Consider the following 17,292-nt stretch of genomic DNA (forward strand, 5'->3'; position numbering starts at 1 on the left):
GCCTTTGAAATGTTCCTTCCCCAAAAGGGGTCAAAACATAGGACAGAGCAGTGGGGTGAGATCAAAGCCATACCCTGATATTAGCTCTCATTTTATTGCTCTCTAATTTCAAGGGAAAAAAAAAATGAAAATTGGGGCAGAGTGACGACATTGACACCGTGACGTACAAAATTCTTTGAACTAGCAGGAAAAACAACTCTCTTAAATATCAGTGTTATAAATCCATGTTCTAGGTCTCTCCAAAAAGTTTACATTTTATTGGCATGTAATGTAAATTCCAAATGTGACCCTTCTACTTGGAGACCACTGTGACATTTAAAATGTCAAAGTCTACAAATTATAAAAGACTCTTCCTAAACACAGCCTTAACCCATGACTTCATTTCATTCATGATTTACAAACAGGAAAAGAAGAGGGGGGAATCTTAAGGGAGAAGATGTGATTTTCATTAGCTATGAAGATTTTCAAAATTGCATTCGTCTCAGTTCATTAGGTCTTATAATCACATTAGCTACGTGGCATTGTAAGGAAGGAAATGCCCTCCAGAGGGCTCCCAGTGGATTTCAGGATTCCACTACCCCTGCCCGCTGGGCCTCCAACACAGGAATAGATTTTTCCTTTCCTAGGATGAGCCAGTGAAAATGATACAGCTTGTAGAAGCCATATTCATACAGATGTTCCTCTCACTCTTTCCTAATTCCATCTACAATGATTCCCCTGGCCAAATGCTATGTTCAGTTCAGTTCAGTTCAGTTCAGTTGCTCAGTCGTGTCTGATTCTTTGTGACCCCATCAATCGCAGCACATCAGGCCTCCCTGTCCATCACCAACTTCCAGAGTTCACTCAAACTCATGTCCATCAAGTCGGTGATGCCATCCAGCCGTCTCATCTTCTGTCGTCCCCTTCTCCTCCTGCCCCCAATCCCTCCCAGCATCAGGGTCTTTTCCAATGTCATGTTAGTTTTGAATAATTCTGAACGTCTAAAGACTTGAAAAGTAACTCCCACCTCACTGGGATTCCCTTAGAGCTTATAGCAAATCCTGAGCCCAGGGTTTTCAGTGAACTGCTTACTTGAGGATCACTTAGGACACACGTTAAAAAAACAGATTCTTGGGCCTTGAATATCTGCCAGAATATCTGAGGGTCAGGCCTGGGCATCAGCAGTGTAACACATGTCCCAGGGGTAGTGAGCAGGACTGAGGAGTCCTGGGGGGGATCTGTACAATGGTTGATGCTCTCACGTGACCAGAGAAGGAAGCCGAGTGAGACCCATGGGGCTGATAGATGGAGGCGGCCTGGAGGCCACACCCTCTGATACCAGTCAAGGCTAGTTGTTCATTCAGTAGGGCCCTAGGCAGAAAACTCCGCCATCAAAGTTGAGAAAATATTCTCGTGCTCACAAGTGAGATATACTTGTCATGTCTCTACTCAGGATCCTGCAGTTTACCCGTTATTGCCTTTTATTTTGAAACAAGATTTTTCAGTTGAAATATAGTCAATATACAATATTGTGTTAGTTTCAGATGTACAGCAAAGTGATTCAGTTATATATGGGTTTTTTTTTTTTTCAGATTATTTTCTACTTCTCTGTGCTATGCAGTAAATCTTTGTTGCTAATATGTTTTACACTTAGCAGTATGTCTTTGTTAATCCCAAACTCCTAATTTATTCCCCCTCAACCCCTGCTTTCCGTGTTGGTAACTGTAAGTTTGTTTTCTCTATCTGTAAGTCTGATTCTACTCTGTATATAGGTTCATTTGTATTATTTTTTAGATTCCACATGTAAGCCATAGCATGTATTTGTCTTTCTCTGAGCTATCTCACTTAGCCTGATAATATCTAGCTCCATCCATGTTGCTACAAATGGCATTATTTCATTCTTGTTTGTGGCTGAGTAATAGTCCGTTGTGTGTGGGTGTGTGTGTTGTGTGTGACATCTTAAATCTTCTTACCACATTTTCTTAAATACTCCATATTGCCTTTTGTATCTGGTTCAAAGTGTGTTTGGCTGTCGTGATATTTACGCCTTTTTAATGAACAGGGACCTCGTCCAAAGAACGTGGCAGTTTCCATGCTTAGTCACTTAGTAAGAACAGGATCTCCACAGGGGTTTTTATTCTCGCACACTCACCTCCCCTACCTCCATCAACAGAGTGTTAACTTCCCAAAACTGTGCAAAGGAGGAGAAGAAAATAGATGTACTGAAGTATCGTGGATGTACACACATCATATTAAACTCCCAAAGTAACCCATGGAGTAAGGTCAGCTGTAGACAAAGTGGTAAAGCAGAAAAGAATTTCCAGAAAAGTGCTGAGTCTGTTCCCCTTGCCCCCCTCCACATGCAGTGCGTCTGCTCTCTGCCCTCAGCCCTCTCACCTTCTTCCTCCCTCCTTTCTCCTCCCCAGGTGACTTGCTCCGCTCCATCACGTATGCCTTAATGGGATTTTAAATGCATGCGCCACTTCTTTCCTGAACATCTTTTTTTTGTTTGTTTAAGCTTTGCTTTAACTGTAAAGTGAAAGCCGTTTTCCTCCACTCCGGGTGATGGGTCGGCAGAATGGGGGGTACTCTTTACAGGTGCCCTCCCGGGTCCTTGAATCTGACCCATTCTCAGTGGCTGGCTGACCCTGACTGTGATGAGTGTGTGCGTGGGCGCCCAGAGGCGGTCCTGTCCACCCTGTGAGCATGCAAAGGCTGTCTTTGGAATCCACCAGACACAATGAGGGCAGTTCTCAGCTTGAAACAACATCAGTCCAAGGGCACTGCAGCTGCGTTGATGCGGTGGTGCCTCTGCTGTCAAGCCGAACAGAATCACGCTACAATTATTACCACTAGATGTGGCTTCTCATGCAACATGGTGGAAGTGAAAGGCCTTCTGGCTCTGTTTTTTCCTAACTTCCCATGCTTGGAATTCAGTGGTAAATTGTTTTTCATCTTTGATCAAAATATATCTCTGTATTAGGGAAAATGAAAGTGTTAGTTGCTCAGTCTTGTTTGACTCTTTGCGACCCCAGAGACCACAGCCCGCCAGGCTTCTCTGTCCATGGGATTCTCCAGGCAAGAATACTGGAGTGGGTAGCCATTTCCTTCTCCAGGGAATCTTCCCAACCAGGGATCCAACCCAGGTATCCTGCATTGCAGGCAGATTCTTTGCCATCTGAGCCACTAGGGAAGCCCTATGTATTAGGGACTTAATTCTAGAGATTTTTCACCTCTTGCCAGTTGAATTTTACCACTGAATTGCATCAGACCAGTGTCATCTCATATTCAAGGTGTGATTTGAAGATGAAGCAGTGCTTGTCAGAGTAGATATTTACTAATTATTCATTCAATGAATTACGGAGTGTCAAAGAGTAAAATACAGCTTGTGCCTTAGAATCAAAGAGTAAGAACTGTTGGTGGTCAAGATACCAATGAAACCAACGCGAAGAGCTGAGCATCTTTAATAATAGAGACAGAGAAAGTCTCCAGGATGTTGTGTCATCTTTGGAAGCACCTCAGGCTTATCAAATACTGAGATTGGAAATTAGATGGATCACTTTCAAACTTTTCTCTGTAAGATTTTCCTAATTCGGGACAAATGCCTTAAAAAGCCTCTGCAGCTTCCAGCAGCAGCATCTTCTCTTTCCATATTTGTGTGTGCCCATCTTCATATTTTGATTTGATCCTCGCATTTTGTTGAAAGGCTTTTATAAATATGAATTGTAAATGTGTAAATATATCAACTGGACATTAATGAAAAAATGAAGAGACTTCCCCGTCAGCCCTACAGCCAGTGTGTCGTGCTGGTGTTCCCAGCATGCATGCGTGCTCAGTCGCGTCTGACTCTTTGTGATCCCACGGACTATACCCTGCCAGGCTCCTCTGTCTGTGGGGTTCTCCAGGCAAGAATACTGGAGTGGGTTGCCGTTTCCTCCTCCAGAGGACCTTCCTGACCCAGGGATTGAACCCACCTCTCTTGCTTCTCCTGCATTGGCAGGTGGATTCTTTACCTGCTGTGCCACCTGGGAAGCCCAGTATTGTCAGAAGTGCTGTTGATGTTTCAGGGGTTGTTGGAATTTACTTCTGACACTGGACACTGACCTTAAAGACCTCACATGAGGGGGACTTCCCTGGTGGGCCAGCGGTTAAGAATCCACCATCCACATGCTCTCACAGTGACACATTTACAGCTGGCTGTGACTCAGTAAAGTTTTGTTTTGTTTTTTCCAAAAAAAAAGAATCCACCATCCAATGCAGGGGACACAAGTTCAATCCCTGATCAGGGACTAGGATCCCACATGCCATGGGGCCAGTAAGCCTGTGCACCACAACTTCAGAGCCCTTCTAGAGCCCGTGCCCCCACAACAAGAGAAGCCGCTGCACCCTGAAACCGGAGAAAGGACGTGCCACAACCAAGACTCAGGGCAGCCAGAAAAAAGTCCACCCGTGATGTCTCCTCCAGACACGTGTGACCTCGTCATGTTTTCCATGAATCACTAAGACTGTGCTTCCTGGGGAGTTGAAACTATTGATCCCACTGAGGATTTGTGTCTCAGAACTTAGGAATCACCAACTTCTTTTATAAAAGGATCTCAGAGACGGAAAGAAACCTTATAAGTGACCTCACTTTTCAGAAAGAGAAACGGAGGCACAGGAGGTTTGGGCTCATTTCAGGCCACACAGCGACGCTCTGGGAAGGAATGGAGTGGGAGCTGGGTCTGTGACTCCACGTACCAGCGACTCATCCACTCGCTGCCATCTCATTAGACTCTGGAGAGAGCGGCCTTGTGTGTGGGTGTTTCTGTGGGAATCAAGAAGGCTCCAGAGACACTGGAGCTCTGACCTCATCTCACATAACTCTGAGTAAGATGAAGGTCAGGTTTCAGCACAGGGATCTGGTTGGATGACCCTTCAAGCCTAGTTAAGGAAGAGGAAACTGCACTAGAATTACTCATCCATGGCCCTCAGACCAGCAGCCTAGACCTTGCCTGTGAGCCATGTAGAAATGCAGGATTCACAGGAATACAAGAGAGCAGACTGGTGGTTACCAAGGGGGAAAGGGTTGGGGATGGGGTGGGAGGTCAGGGTTAGCAGGTGCAAGCTTCTATGCGTAGAATGGATAAACAAGATCCTGCGGTATAGCACAGAAAACCATATTCAGTATCCTAAGATGAGCCATAATGGAAAAGAATATGAAAAATGTATATATATCTATAAAACTGAGTCACTTTGTGTGTAGCAGAAATTAACACAACATTGTAAATCAACTGTACTTCAATTGTGTGGCTGTGTGTGTGCTAAGCCACTGTGCTGCTGCTGCTAAGTCACTTCAGTCGTGTCCGACTCTGTGTGACCCCATAGACGGCAGCCCACCAGGCTCCCCCGTCCCTGGGATTCTCCAGGCAAGAACACTGGAGTGGGTTGCCATTTCCTTCTCCAATGCATGAAAGTGAAAAGTGAAAGTGAAGTCGCTCAGTCGTGTCCGACCCTCAGCGAGCCCATGGACTGCAGCCCACCAGGCTCCTCCGTCCCTGGGATTTTCCAGGCAGCAGTACTGGAGTGGGGTGCCAGCTAAGCCACTTTAGTCATATCCAATTCTTTGCGACCCTTTGGACTGTAGCCCACCAGGCTCCTCTTCATAGGCTTCTCCAGGCAAGAATACTGGAGTGGGTTGCTGTGCCCTCCTCCAAGGGATCTTCCCAACCCAAAAATCAGGATCTCTACCACTAGCGCCACCTGTTGCTGTTGTTCAGTCGCTCAGTCGTGTCCGACTGCGACTCCGTGGACTGCAGCACTCCAGGCTTCCCGGTCCATGAGATTTCCCAGGCAAGAATACTGGAGTGGGTTGCCATTTCCTTCTCCAAGCACCACCTAGGAAGCCCCAATTAAAAAATATTAAAACTAAAAATAATAATAGCCTACAGGATTCAGAATCTGCAGCTTAACAAGATCCCCAGGTGTTCTGTCTGCAGTAGGTACTGTCCTAGAACTGTCTTCTCTAGTTTCAGCATGCATCACATCACCTGGAGGGCTTGCGAAAGCAGAGCTCGCCCAGCCTCACCCCAGACTTTCTGACTCATAAGCCTCAGGGAAGGTCCAGAATTCTGCATTTTTAACAAGTTCCCAGGTGATGATGAGGCTTCTGCTCCAGGACCCCCACTTGAGAAGCTCTGCTCTGCAAAGACCATGACCTTGTTGCTTCTTCTACAAGGGGCTTGGGGAGCCATACTCCCTGAGTATCTGCACACACTGCCCACACCCTTCCAGCAGAAAGCCTTGATGATGAGCCCTGAGAACATACATTTTTAAATAACGAGTTCTGACTCATTCTGATCAAGCCTCTGTCTCCCCAGCCCTAAGTAGTTTCCGGGAACACTGATAAGTAACCTGCAGGGATGTTTTTTGCAGATTTTTGCTTTCTAGAAGTCAATGAAACATATTTTGTTGACCAGTTTTATAATCTAAAGAATCCCTAATGTTTGTAAAATGTAGGAAAGATGAGGGCTTCTCTGGTGGCTCAGTGGTACAGAATCTGCCTGCCAGTGCAGGAGACATGGGTGTGATCCCCGGTCCAGGAAGATCCCGTGGGCCACAACTATTGAGCCTGTGCTCTAGAACCCGGGAGCCACAACTGCTGAGCCCCTGTGTCTCACCTCTGAAGCCTGAATGCCCTAAGACCATGCTCCACAATTACAGAAGCCACCACCACAATGAGAAGCGAGCACTCCACAATTAGAGAGTAGCCCCCACTCTCCACAGCTAGAGAAAAGCCTGCACATCAACAAGGACCCAGCACAGCCAAAAATAAATTAAAAAATTTTTAATTTGGGAAGTATGAGAGTAAAAGATGGCCCTGACGTGTTAACCACTGAGGAGTAAGTCGAGCTGCCGTCTTGCTAGTGCCTGGGCATAATGTTAAGTCAGCGTGCTCACATCCGGGTACATCAGAGGGTGTGGTTGATCTAACTCACAAGGAAGCCAGCACTATGAACTAGGATTCCTCTGGGACGTGGCTTAAATTCAGTCTAATCTCTGAAATTCTACTTCTTCCATCCTGAAGAGTTCCTTTTCCCAGGGTAAGCATCCTTTGTTGTATAGTCTGCATGCAGTAGCCGGGTTAGGTGAGGGCTTGGTAAAAGCTAATTGGGATGTGACAGATACTATAGCATGTGTAATTAGCTGTCCAACCTCAGTCCAAGTGTTACAATGAATCTGATCTTTTAAATATCATGATCCATGAGTGGAGGATTTGAGAGGCATTTATGTCACGTGGTGAATTTCTGAACCTCTCAACAAAGAGGTTGCGGGGCTTTTCTTGGCCAAGTCTTTTACTGTTATGAAAAAAAGCGGCTGAATCACCCAAGCATCCGAAACCAAATAAAAAGTGCAACGTGGTGCTTAACAGAGTGAGATCTAAAAGTCCTGACCTCATATAGAAAACAGGCTTGTGGCTGCCAAGGGGGAAGAGGGGGTGGGGAAGGGTGGATTAGGAGTTTGGGATTAGTAGATACAAATTATAATATAGAGAATGGATAAACCACGAGGTCCTAGTGTGTAGTACAAGGAACTATATTTGATATCCTGGGATAGACCATAATGGAAAAGAATATGAAAAAGAATGTGTGTGTGTGTATATCTGTATCGCTCCATTGTACAGTAGAAATTAACACTGTAAATCAACTGTACTTTAACAAAATAAATTTTTAAAATAGAAGTAAATAAAAGTCCTCATCTCTGTAAACCAGCCCTGTGTGTAAACACCGGTCTCCAGCAAAGTGGATGGTGCCAGGGCTGCGAAGTGCTCTAGGTCGCTTGGAAGGAAGGCCCACGATGAGGAGGCTGGGAGTGAGCAGTGGGCAAACCAGCAGAGAATGAGTGTTCTTCTCTCCGGTACTGAAAACCAGTCACTATAGCGTGAAGCTGAGCTTTCCGGGAAGATGGCAGGGCTCCCATATCCTCACCTGTCTGTGCTTGTCCCAGCCAGGTGGACACCTGAGGGTTACGAACGCGGTGGAGATGGCTATGTTTTTTATTTCAAGCCTGGCCCCTTCCGGGCCCTGAGGGGGCATGTGGGGAGAAGCCAGTTGCTTGTGTGTAGGATGGAGGCCGCAACATGGAGATTCCCCACCAGGCAGGCAGGCAGGCTGGCTGGCTTCTGAACTCCTCTTATCCCTCAGCTTCATTTGAGAAGACTGAGAAAAAGAATGTCTTCTTCTAATTCTTACCATCTCTGAAGGCCTTTGTCAAGAACCATCCGGGTGCTTCAGTGAGAGTACAAAGAAGGCAGGTGTCTGTGTTCGTTCCAGAACTGAGGGTTTGCCAGTTAAACCCTTGGCTTATTTAATTGTTTGCTTGGTGTGCTCATCTCTTTTAATTCTCCTTTTCTTCCTGACTTGATAAAGTATTCATTAAACTTGCCTTTTGAGAGTCAGGTGGGGAATCTTTCTTTCACAGAAACGTACAAATTTCTGGACTGGGTCCTGTATTCCAGCTCATGGAGACATTGAGAATATGGTGGGATGTGAGTTTGATATGTGTCTGCCCTCAGGGAACTTTTAATTCAGATCAGCAGAGCAAATATGCAAGACAGGAAGAAATAGAGCTGAAAGGTCCAACTGCACACTTTGTAAAAAGACCATTAAGACTTGCTTATGCAAATTGAAGACCCCTTACCTGCGCTCCTCACCCAGTCTGTCAAAATCATTCTCTCTCCCTCTCCCCCTTCCTCCTCTCCGGTTCTCTCAGGAGATTTATGTTTGAAAATAAAAAATGAACCTTGGGAATTGGTTTCCAAGTCAGGATATGAAGAACAATAACCTTAGAAGGCATTCCTTAACCACCAAAGTCACTTGCCTTTTGGCTTTTCTCAAGGCAAAACCAAAATGGTGGCGGGACTTTGATAAGCAGTAAACTATATTCTGTAAGTTTAGTGTATTTTGGAAATGAGACACACACACACACACCCCTCAGAGGGTCAGATTTCCCATTTCCTGTGGGGATCAATAGGTTTGGTGTGTACAGGATGAAATCAGATTAGGCTGACAGATGGCCTGCAAGATTGATAACCTGCCCTGGAGATGAACGCTCCGGTCTTCCTGCAGCAGCAGCGAACCTCGATGGCAGGGCCAGTTTGCTGACGTCAAGTGTTTCTCTTGTGCTCCGAGTTGCTGAAGGAAGAAATGTCAAGATACTGCTCCAGAGTGATGGTGAAATGATTCAGGAAAACCATCAAGAAAATCTCCCCCTGGAGACCTTTGCTGTCTTGCGCTCTTTGGGTGTGTTTCCCCCTGACTCAGGGAAAGACAGAAGCGGGATGATCTTTACAGCAACTGGTTTGGCAGAGACCCTTGGGTCTTAGCAGGGCCCCCATGGACAGCAGACATTGCCTGAGGTGACTCCTTGTTCACAGCAGTCCTGCTTGACTCTCCTGTGTTCGGTGTACACAGCTTCCCGACAGCAGGGCCCCTTTAGTCTGAAGGGAAAGTGACCTCAATTCAGATACTTTAGCTTCATAGTCTTTCAGGGAATGGGAGAATTCCGTGGAGGGGTTCTTGCCACCGCAGCCTGTGCACCTCCACCTGCTTCATGGGACAGAAACCCAGCTGAGGATTTCAGTCCTCAGCGCTTGTTAAATGTGTCTGATTGATCTGTTGCTTGTAAAGTGCCATTTTACTGCATGGTTCCCACACCTGGTGACAACCAGGAAGGAGGCATATCCATGGGGATGGGTCCTCGATCTCCTTATTTCAGCATCAGTGAGGGGTCGTGCGTGGAGGTGGTTTCCATCATGTGTAATTATGAGTCAACTAGGACAGCTGTAAAATGATAATGACCATCATTACTGACCTCAGCCGGCTTCAAAGGAGCCATAGCTAATCTAACTGCTGCTGCTGCTGCTAAGTCACTTCAGTTGTGTCCGACTCTGTGCAACGCCATCGATGGCAGCCCACCAGGCTCCCCCGTCCTTGGGATTCTCCAGGCAAGAACACTGGAGAACACTTTCATTCATTTCACCCAGTTTTTGTTTTTCTTCCTTAATTGGACTTGATCGGAGTGGCTGATGGTCTAGGCTAATGAAGACAATTAAAATGTTCAACAGAGGCACCAACAGCAAGAAAAGCAGGTCTCTCCAGGAGAAGCCTGCTGATTAGGGCCGAGAATAGAATTACACTGCCCCCTTGTGGTTGAAAGTGGCATGTGCTTTTAAAATAAAAGGCTGGGTTTTTCTCAAGATCGAATCGCTTGTTGATTAAACCAAGAAATGAATGGATATAAAAGTATGAGAAATTTTGGAGTTTTCAGTCCAAAATAGTTAACCAGCACAATTTCTAAAAAAACATCCCCAACAGAAGTCCTGTGAACTCAAGCACCGACCTTTTTTAAGGCCAAGTGACAGGTTCCCACAGTAGTCTGAAGTCAAGGGGTAGGAGGATCCCAGTGCCTCTTATAGAGCAATGTGTGGGTGGGTGGCTGGGTGGGTATGCGCGCATGCATGTGTGTGCTCTGTCCCTAAGTCGTGTTCAATTCTTTACGACCCCGTGGACTGGAGCCCTCCAGGCTCCTCTGTCCATGGGATTCTCCAGGCAAGAATACTGGAGTGGGTTGCTATTTCTTTCTGCAGGGGGATCTTCCCCACCCAGGGATCAAACCTGCATCTCCTGCATTGGCATCTCCCACTAAGCCACCTGGGAAGCTCTTAAAGAGCAATACTATAATTATTGCTGGTCATGAATGGCGCATCAGTGCAGCAAACAGTAAAGCCTATTCTAAAAGAGAAAGAGTTGATGTACAACTATTAGGCTAAATCTGCTATTTCACTAATATGATCTTTTGCAGCACATCTTAGTGGGACATTCAGGTGTCTTAATAAATGTTCACTGAGGTCAGTGAATGGTCCTGCTTTGCCCTATGTTGAATAACTCATAAAATATTTACACATGAGGTCTGACAATGGGATGCTGTTTGAAGAAACAGCATTCTATAATTGAATATAATTTTATTGTGATAGGTAGGAAGAGAATTAGAGAAATAGGCTTAAATGTCTCCTTGAAAAAAATCATGAGAGAGCACCCCAAACTGTTCATGTGTTTCTGCTGATATGGCTTGATTCAGGATGCTCAGGAGACATCTTACTTGATGAAGGAATTAGGAGAGAATAAACTGGTCCCCATGGGCTTCCCTGGTGGATCAAATGGTAAAGAATCCACCTTCAATGCAGGACACGTGGGTCCAACCCCTGGGTCAGGAAGGTCGCCTGGATGAAGGGAATGGCAACCCACTCCAGTATCCTTGCCTGGAGAATTCCATGGACAGAGGAACCTGGCGGGCTACAGCCTATGAGATTGCAAAGAGTCAGGCACGACTGGGTGACTAAACACATCCACACACATAGAAGCTGGTCCCCAAGACCAGTGACAGCATCAGCCTTGGACTGTCTTTTCCATGTGGACCCTGGCAAAGAGTGTAAGGTATAGGAAAGCCTCACTCCTTGCGGGACCATTCCTTTTCAGGGTGACTCCTTACTTTCCAGAGACTGTGCCTTGTTTTCTCTCCCTGTCTTGAGAGAAATCTTCAACATTTGGTAAGGGTGCAGATGGCTCCGCTACTCAAGTTGAGCTACATAAGGACCCCTGCTCCCTGCATTTAAGTTCAGGGAAACCAGTGTGTGAGGGCCCAGCCTTGTGCAGGAAAGTCCATTCCACTTCTTGGAAAGCCCCGAACCATTAGCAGAGGGCTTCCACTCTCATCCCCACTGGGAAGGAGGAACATGGAAGCCAAGCATGTGCATCTACACAGGTGGGGGAGGAATGGGCTATCTACGCACTGGGAGGGGTAGAGGTGGTCTATCTGCACACCGGAGAGCGCAGCCCATGAACGCCCACGGCGGGGAGGCGGTCATGTCTCAACTGTAGATAAGCCAGAAGAAATGGGCAGAATTATGGAAACAGAAAGAGACTAGGAGACAAGAGTTAACAGTGGTGTGGATTTTCTCTAAAAGAAGAATAATCCCGCCTAGAAGTCATATGTGTGTAGACACCTCCCACACACACTGCTGGCCCCTGCAAAGGAAGGGGCTCCCACCACACTCCCAACCAGGGCTGTGACCTGTGCGGCTCCTTCAGTTGCATGCAGAAGTTTCCGAGAGGTGAAAGCCGCCCACACAATCGGAGCCCTTGCCCTGGGGGATTACAGTGTATTATAATATCTGACTCAGAAACACACCAGATCTTTCTTTTCACTGTGGCATTTTTTCTGTGCACCAGGAGAACTTTTGGAAAAAGTATTGCTTTCACTTTCAGAAGCTTTTCTGCAGATTCTAGTGGAAGGGTAGTGAGCCCGGAGTTTTGATACATTTTCTGTGAGTTACATCCTTTATTCAGTCGCTGGTAATAATCTGCTTTCATCCTTCTCCCCATACTGCTCTGTGAGGCAAAGCACCATATTATATTCTATCGCCTCCCCCTGTTGAGAGAGAGAAAGAGAAACGTGCACAGAGATGAGAGAGGGACTTGCTGGATGGATATGTGGCTTTTGAATAATTCACTAAAGAAACTATTTTCTAAGGACCTAGCGCTTTATCAATAGACACTGATCAATCATTGTACGAATGAGTGAGCAAATGAAAGAAGGAACACACAAATGCCTGCACAACAGATCTTCTTTGTTTGTGCCTCTTAAAGTGCACCACGCATGGACCTGGATATAAACATTTACTGATTTATGTGCTTGCTTGAATGTATTTTAATAACTTACTCTGATGCCAATTTGTAGCCTGAGTTTAAAGTGAATTATTCATTGTTGCAACGAATCATAAGAGAAGTGCTCTTCAGTTATAGCTGTCCAGGGGCAAACAGGCAAAGGCAACATGACCGTCCGTGACAGTACGTGTGCAGTGTCCACAGGTATAGTACATAACCGACGCAGGAAGAATGCAGTTCTTTATTACCCAGGAAGCTGTACACTTACGTATTTATGGACCTGTAGGACATGTTCATGTTGGTTTAAGGCCATATAGAAAGCAGTCAGCTTCATCTCCTAGAATTCTCTCTGCATACTTACAATTTCTTTTTCCCCAGCTTTTTTTTTAATTATTATTTTTCACCTTTGAATATTTAAATAAATGCAAAATGTTTCACCTGGAGCAAGTTTTCTCCCATTGAACCACAGTGCATTCCCTTAGCTGCCCAGGTGCAGGCTTGATGTAGCTGCTCAGTGGATGGCTACATAGTCCCAGCTCTGTCAAGGAGCAAATGGAAATGCAAATATCAACCAGCCTTTTTATTAAAGAGTGTTTTGAGTTCTAATGAATTGTCATGACACAAATATTTATTTGGTGACTTTATTCACGTAACTTGACAATGAAGCTAAGGCTGTGTAAGTGAGAAATGTTCTAGAATTGATCGAAGCAAATGTTCTTTAACAAGCTCTGATGAGAAAGCAAATCATTAATTTGAAATAGTGCTCTATTTTTCAAAATCTAAATCTTAAAATATTTCACAAAGCTCGTTGGCTGTTTTCATTTAGAAGCCTTGTAACTCACTGGACCTGGGAGCAATAGCCCCCAGTGAGAAGGAGCGCCCTCTAGGGGCAGAGGCTACAAGTGCTGGCTGGACTCAGGTCCTCCGCTGCCGCTGAGTCTGGCAACACCGCGGGGGAACTTAGTGCCTGAACTTCAGCTTCCTTGTCTGAAAAATGGGAGTTAGTCATGCTTTCTTCACAGGCTTGTGTCAGCGATTAAATGAGGAAAGCACTTGACTGCATGTGTGCTAAGCACTTCAGTCGTGTCCCACTCTGCGACCCTATGGACTGTAGCCCACCAGGCTTCTCTGTCCATGGGATTCTCCAGGCAAGAATACTGGAGTGGGTTGCCATGTCCTTCTCCAGGGAATCTTCCTGACCCAGGAATCAAACCTGCATCTCCTACATCTCCTGCCTTGGCAGACGGATTCTTTACCACTAGTGCCACTTAGGAAGCCCCATGTGCCAGGTACTAAATGCCAGGTACTACAATGTCCTAGGGACAGCTCTTACCCTCGGTTTGTAGTTGTTTGTAACTAGGCTTCTTTGCTGCTGGTGATGTGTTCTCAGCACAGACTTTCCTCCAGGGTCTTGAAAGTAGACTTACTGAATGCTTACAAACTTTCATGAAAGCCAGCCCTGAAAATAAAGTCATAGGCTCAGAACAGGTAACTGTTTCTGAAGGTGAATATAAAGACTGTCTATGTCATTAATTGTATTGACCTTAAACCTTCAGAGAGAAGCAGGCTTGGGGAGTTGAGGATTCAAGTGGGAAAGAAAAACGTAGCAAACTACGTTTTTGTGAAAGCTGTAATAAATGGTTTACAGTGTTCTGTGGACAAAAGGAATCCAAATACACGTGTATTTATTTGTTGTTTCTTTTTCAGCAGATTTTCTCCAGGTGAAACATTTTGCATTTATTTAAATATTTAAAGGTGAAAAATAATAATTAACAAGACTTGGAGTCTTACTTGAAAACATTAAGAATGCATCTCCCAAACTTACAAAAATAACATCTGTGGCCTCAAAACACAGAGCTAGGCACCACACCCTCCTGCTTTGCATTTTGGGTGAGAAAACAAAAGCCCAGACCACGGAGGGGTACTGGTTTCAGGTCGAGTCCAGTGCGTTCTGTACACACCTCCCTGATCTGCTCAGACTCGCCCCCAGCCCCCTCTCTCATCTAGCCCCTCCCCCACAGGAACTTGCTACCAGGTTCTAGCACCTCTCCTGAGAAGGTGTCAAAACACAAGCTGTTCTCTCTGCAGGAAGACGCCACCCTCTGCCCCCATGTCGCCACCTTGGAAGGACTGACTGACTCCAGCAGCCCGTGCCACTCCCCGCCCCCACCATGGGACCCGAGGGAAGCTTGCTGATCGAGGGACAAACACAGATCATCTTGTTGGGGAGCCTGGCATCTGTGGCCACCTTCTTCCTCATCACCTTCCTCATCCTTCTGTGTTCCAGTTGCAACAGGTAAGAGTGACGTGTGTCTACTGGAGCCTTAACACGTTCCTGGGACCTAGAAGACTTTCTGTATTAAAAAGCCTGTGATGGATGGCATCCCAATGCATAGACGTTCACAGACACTCCTGTGATTAACTGCCTTCTCTCCTGCAAAGGGGCCCAGGACACTTTTTATTAGTTCAATGAAAGGCATATTTGGTTTTCCTGGGGAGCAACTGGAAGAGACCTTATATATGAAAGCCCTTATATATGAAACTTCCCAGAAGGAACTTTTTTCTGTTCTCATGAGCACACCCATGTCTAAATTTATATTGTCTTTCTCCATCTGTGGACATTTGGAAATCTAAGTACGATGTGTATTAAACACACTCTTTTTTGCTACCATTTGAGAGTTACTGAGAATTTTTGCTGCTCTGTAGCTGTGGAGGGGTCATTTTATTAAAGACTTGTAATCTAGAACTGCAGTTTCTTAAGAAACAGATTTTTCTAAAAGAGAACCATTCTGTGTATGAAATAACCATCTTGTCTTATTTTAGAATTACACTTCTCTCTCGACTCCTTCATATAAAATGTGTAACCCTCCCACCAAAAAAAAAAAAAAAAAAAAAGGAGATCTTTGCTTGGAGAGAAGCAGAGTCCTTCTGAAGCCAGAGTGATTTTCCAGGTGTTCAGACATTGTTACAACATATGCCGCTCTCTGGTGAGTTGGCTGCTGCTGGAGCAGCCAGTGCAGACCAGCTGGCAGCCAACCCTCTTCCGAACTCTTCTCAATAACCTTGGAAGAGAGTTGCCAAGTGTCATTTAAAAGTCCGGATATGGCTTCCTGCACTGAAGTCTCTGTCAAAAAGAGAAAATCTGGAGTCCCTGAACTCAAGTAGTGCCGGTTCGGACCCAGGTCTCCTGAGCTGGAGAGAGACCAGCTGGCTGAAGAAATAAGACCCAAGAGGAGAGGAGTGTCAACTCTTCTGGGCCTGGGAGGGCCTGTCTCTGTAATTATTTATGCTCCCACTAGGTGTCACTGTTGCCTTGTATATCTATGGGAAAGGTAGCTTCTAGTACTGATGGCTTTCTTTAGCCTGTCCTGAGTAAAAATAAATTCTATTTTTACTGGATGGACTTTTCCATAGTCTGGAAGTACACATGACTCATCCTGAGAGCGTGTACCCTTCCCAACAAGCCAAAAGTTGTATTTTCTTTATTTTCTCAATCCCCTGGCAGTGTGTGACTTTGCAAAGACTGAATTAAGAAAAATGAAGACATGAGAATTGTCTGGACTTCCTTAAAAAAATAAAAATTAAAAAAGAAATCATCCCAGTATTCTAGATATAAACAGTTTCTGCTCAGGAAACTGCCCCCAGTCCTCTTGTTAACTTGTATTTTCTACTCCTGGAGGAAGTGGGGGCAAGAGAGCTGGCCAGCCCCTTGCTAGGACTTGACCCCCTCAGACCCTGCTGCCTGCAGAGGAGGGGTAAGTTGTCTGGCTTCTGGTTTCTCAGTAAAATAAACTCAGTTCTTTATTAAAAGAGAGATTTAAGTGTTGATACAGTCTGGATAGGAAAGGGGAGTGTGTGTTTGATTTTAGGTGTCACGTTGGATATTACAGCCACGTTTCCTTTTCTGTTTCAGAGAAAAGAAGCCAAGACCGCACAGTGGGGACCATGAGAACCTGATGAATGTGGTGAGTGTGCGTGCACGTGTGTGTGTGTGCACACGCATGTGCCCTTTGAGGCATCAGCCACTTCTCTAAGCAGGTCCCTGCAAGCTTACAAGCTGAGGGCAGCAACTCAGCCAGAGTTAACTGGCTGCCTGGGCTGAACCCTTGTGCTGCAGGTTTATACTCCCCGTGGCTAGCTTGTGTGCATGCTCAGTCACTTCAGTTGTGTCCGGCTCTTTGCAACCAGTGCTCGAAAGATGCTCAGATAGTCCCAGCTTACCGCAGGGATGTTTCTGTTTCGCCTCTGCCCAGTTCCAGCTGGTTTATTAGTTGGCCACAGCTGTCATAACAAAGGACTGCAAGCTGAGTGGCTTAAATAATAAATTTATCATCTCAGTTCTGGAGGCTAGAAATTCAAGATCACGGTAGCAGCAGGCTATGAGGGCGCGTGTGTTCCAGGCTGCTCTCCTAGCTTCCAGTGGTGCCCTTGGCGATGCTTGAAGACTCTGCCCTCACTGTCATATCTGTCCCTGTGACTTTTCATACCATCTTCCCTCTGTGTGTATTTATGTCTGTCCAAGTTCCCCTTTTAGAAGGCTTCTGATATGACCTCATCCCTCATCTTAACCTGTTTCATCCGCAACGACCCTGAGTCCATAGGAGGTCCGTTC

General features: G+C 45.7%; 1 protein-coding gene across 4 annotated transcripts in view; it reads left to right on the forward strand.

Moving 5' to 3' along the window:
• Positions 1–17,292, forward strand: part of PAG1 (phosphoprotein membrane anchor with glycosphingolipid microdomains 1) — a 159,935-nt gene that overhangs the window by 118,944 nt on the left and 23,699 nt on the right. For 3 of the 4 annotated variants that reach the window (XM_070382206.1, XM_070382208.1, XM_070382207.1), the window contains 2 exons: positions 14,769–14,976; positions 16,594–16,645. In XM_070382206.1, the coding sequence (XP_070238307.1) occupies positions 14,852–14,976; positions 16,594–16,645 (177 nt within the window). In that variant the 5' untranslated portion in view covers positions 14,769–14,851. Of the gene's footprint in view, positions 1–6,918; positions 7,059–14,768; positions 14,977–16,593; positions 16,646–17,292 lie in introns of those variants that run through there. The other variant, XM_005898570.2, reaches the window with a different exon arrangement.

The sequence above is a fragment of the Bos mutus genome, chromosome 14 (assembly GCF_027580195.1).
Source record: "Bos mutus isolate GX-2022 chromosome 14, NWIPB_WYAK_1.1, whole genome shotgun sequence".
Lineage (NCBI taxonomy): Eukaryota > Metazoa > Chordata > Mammalia > Artiodactyla > Bovidae > Bos > Bos mutus.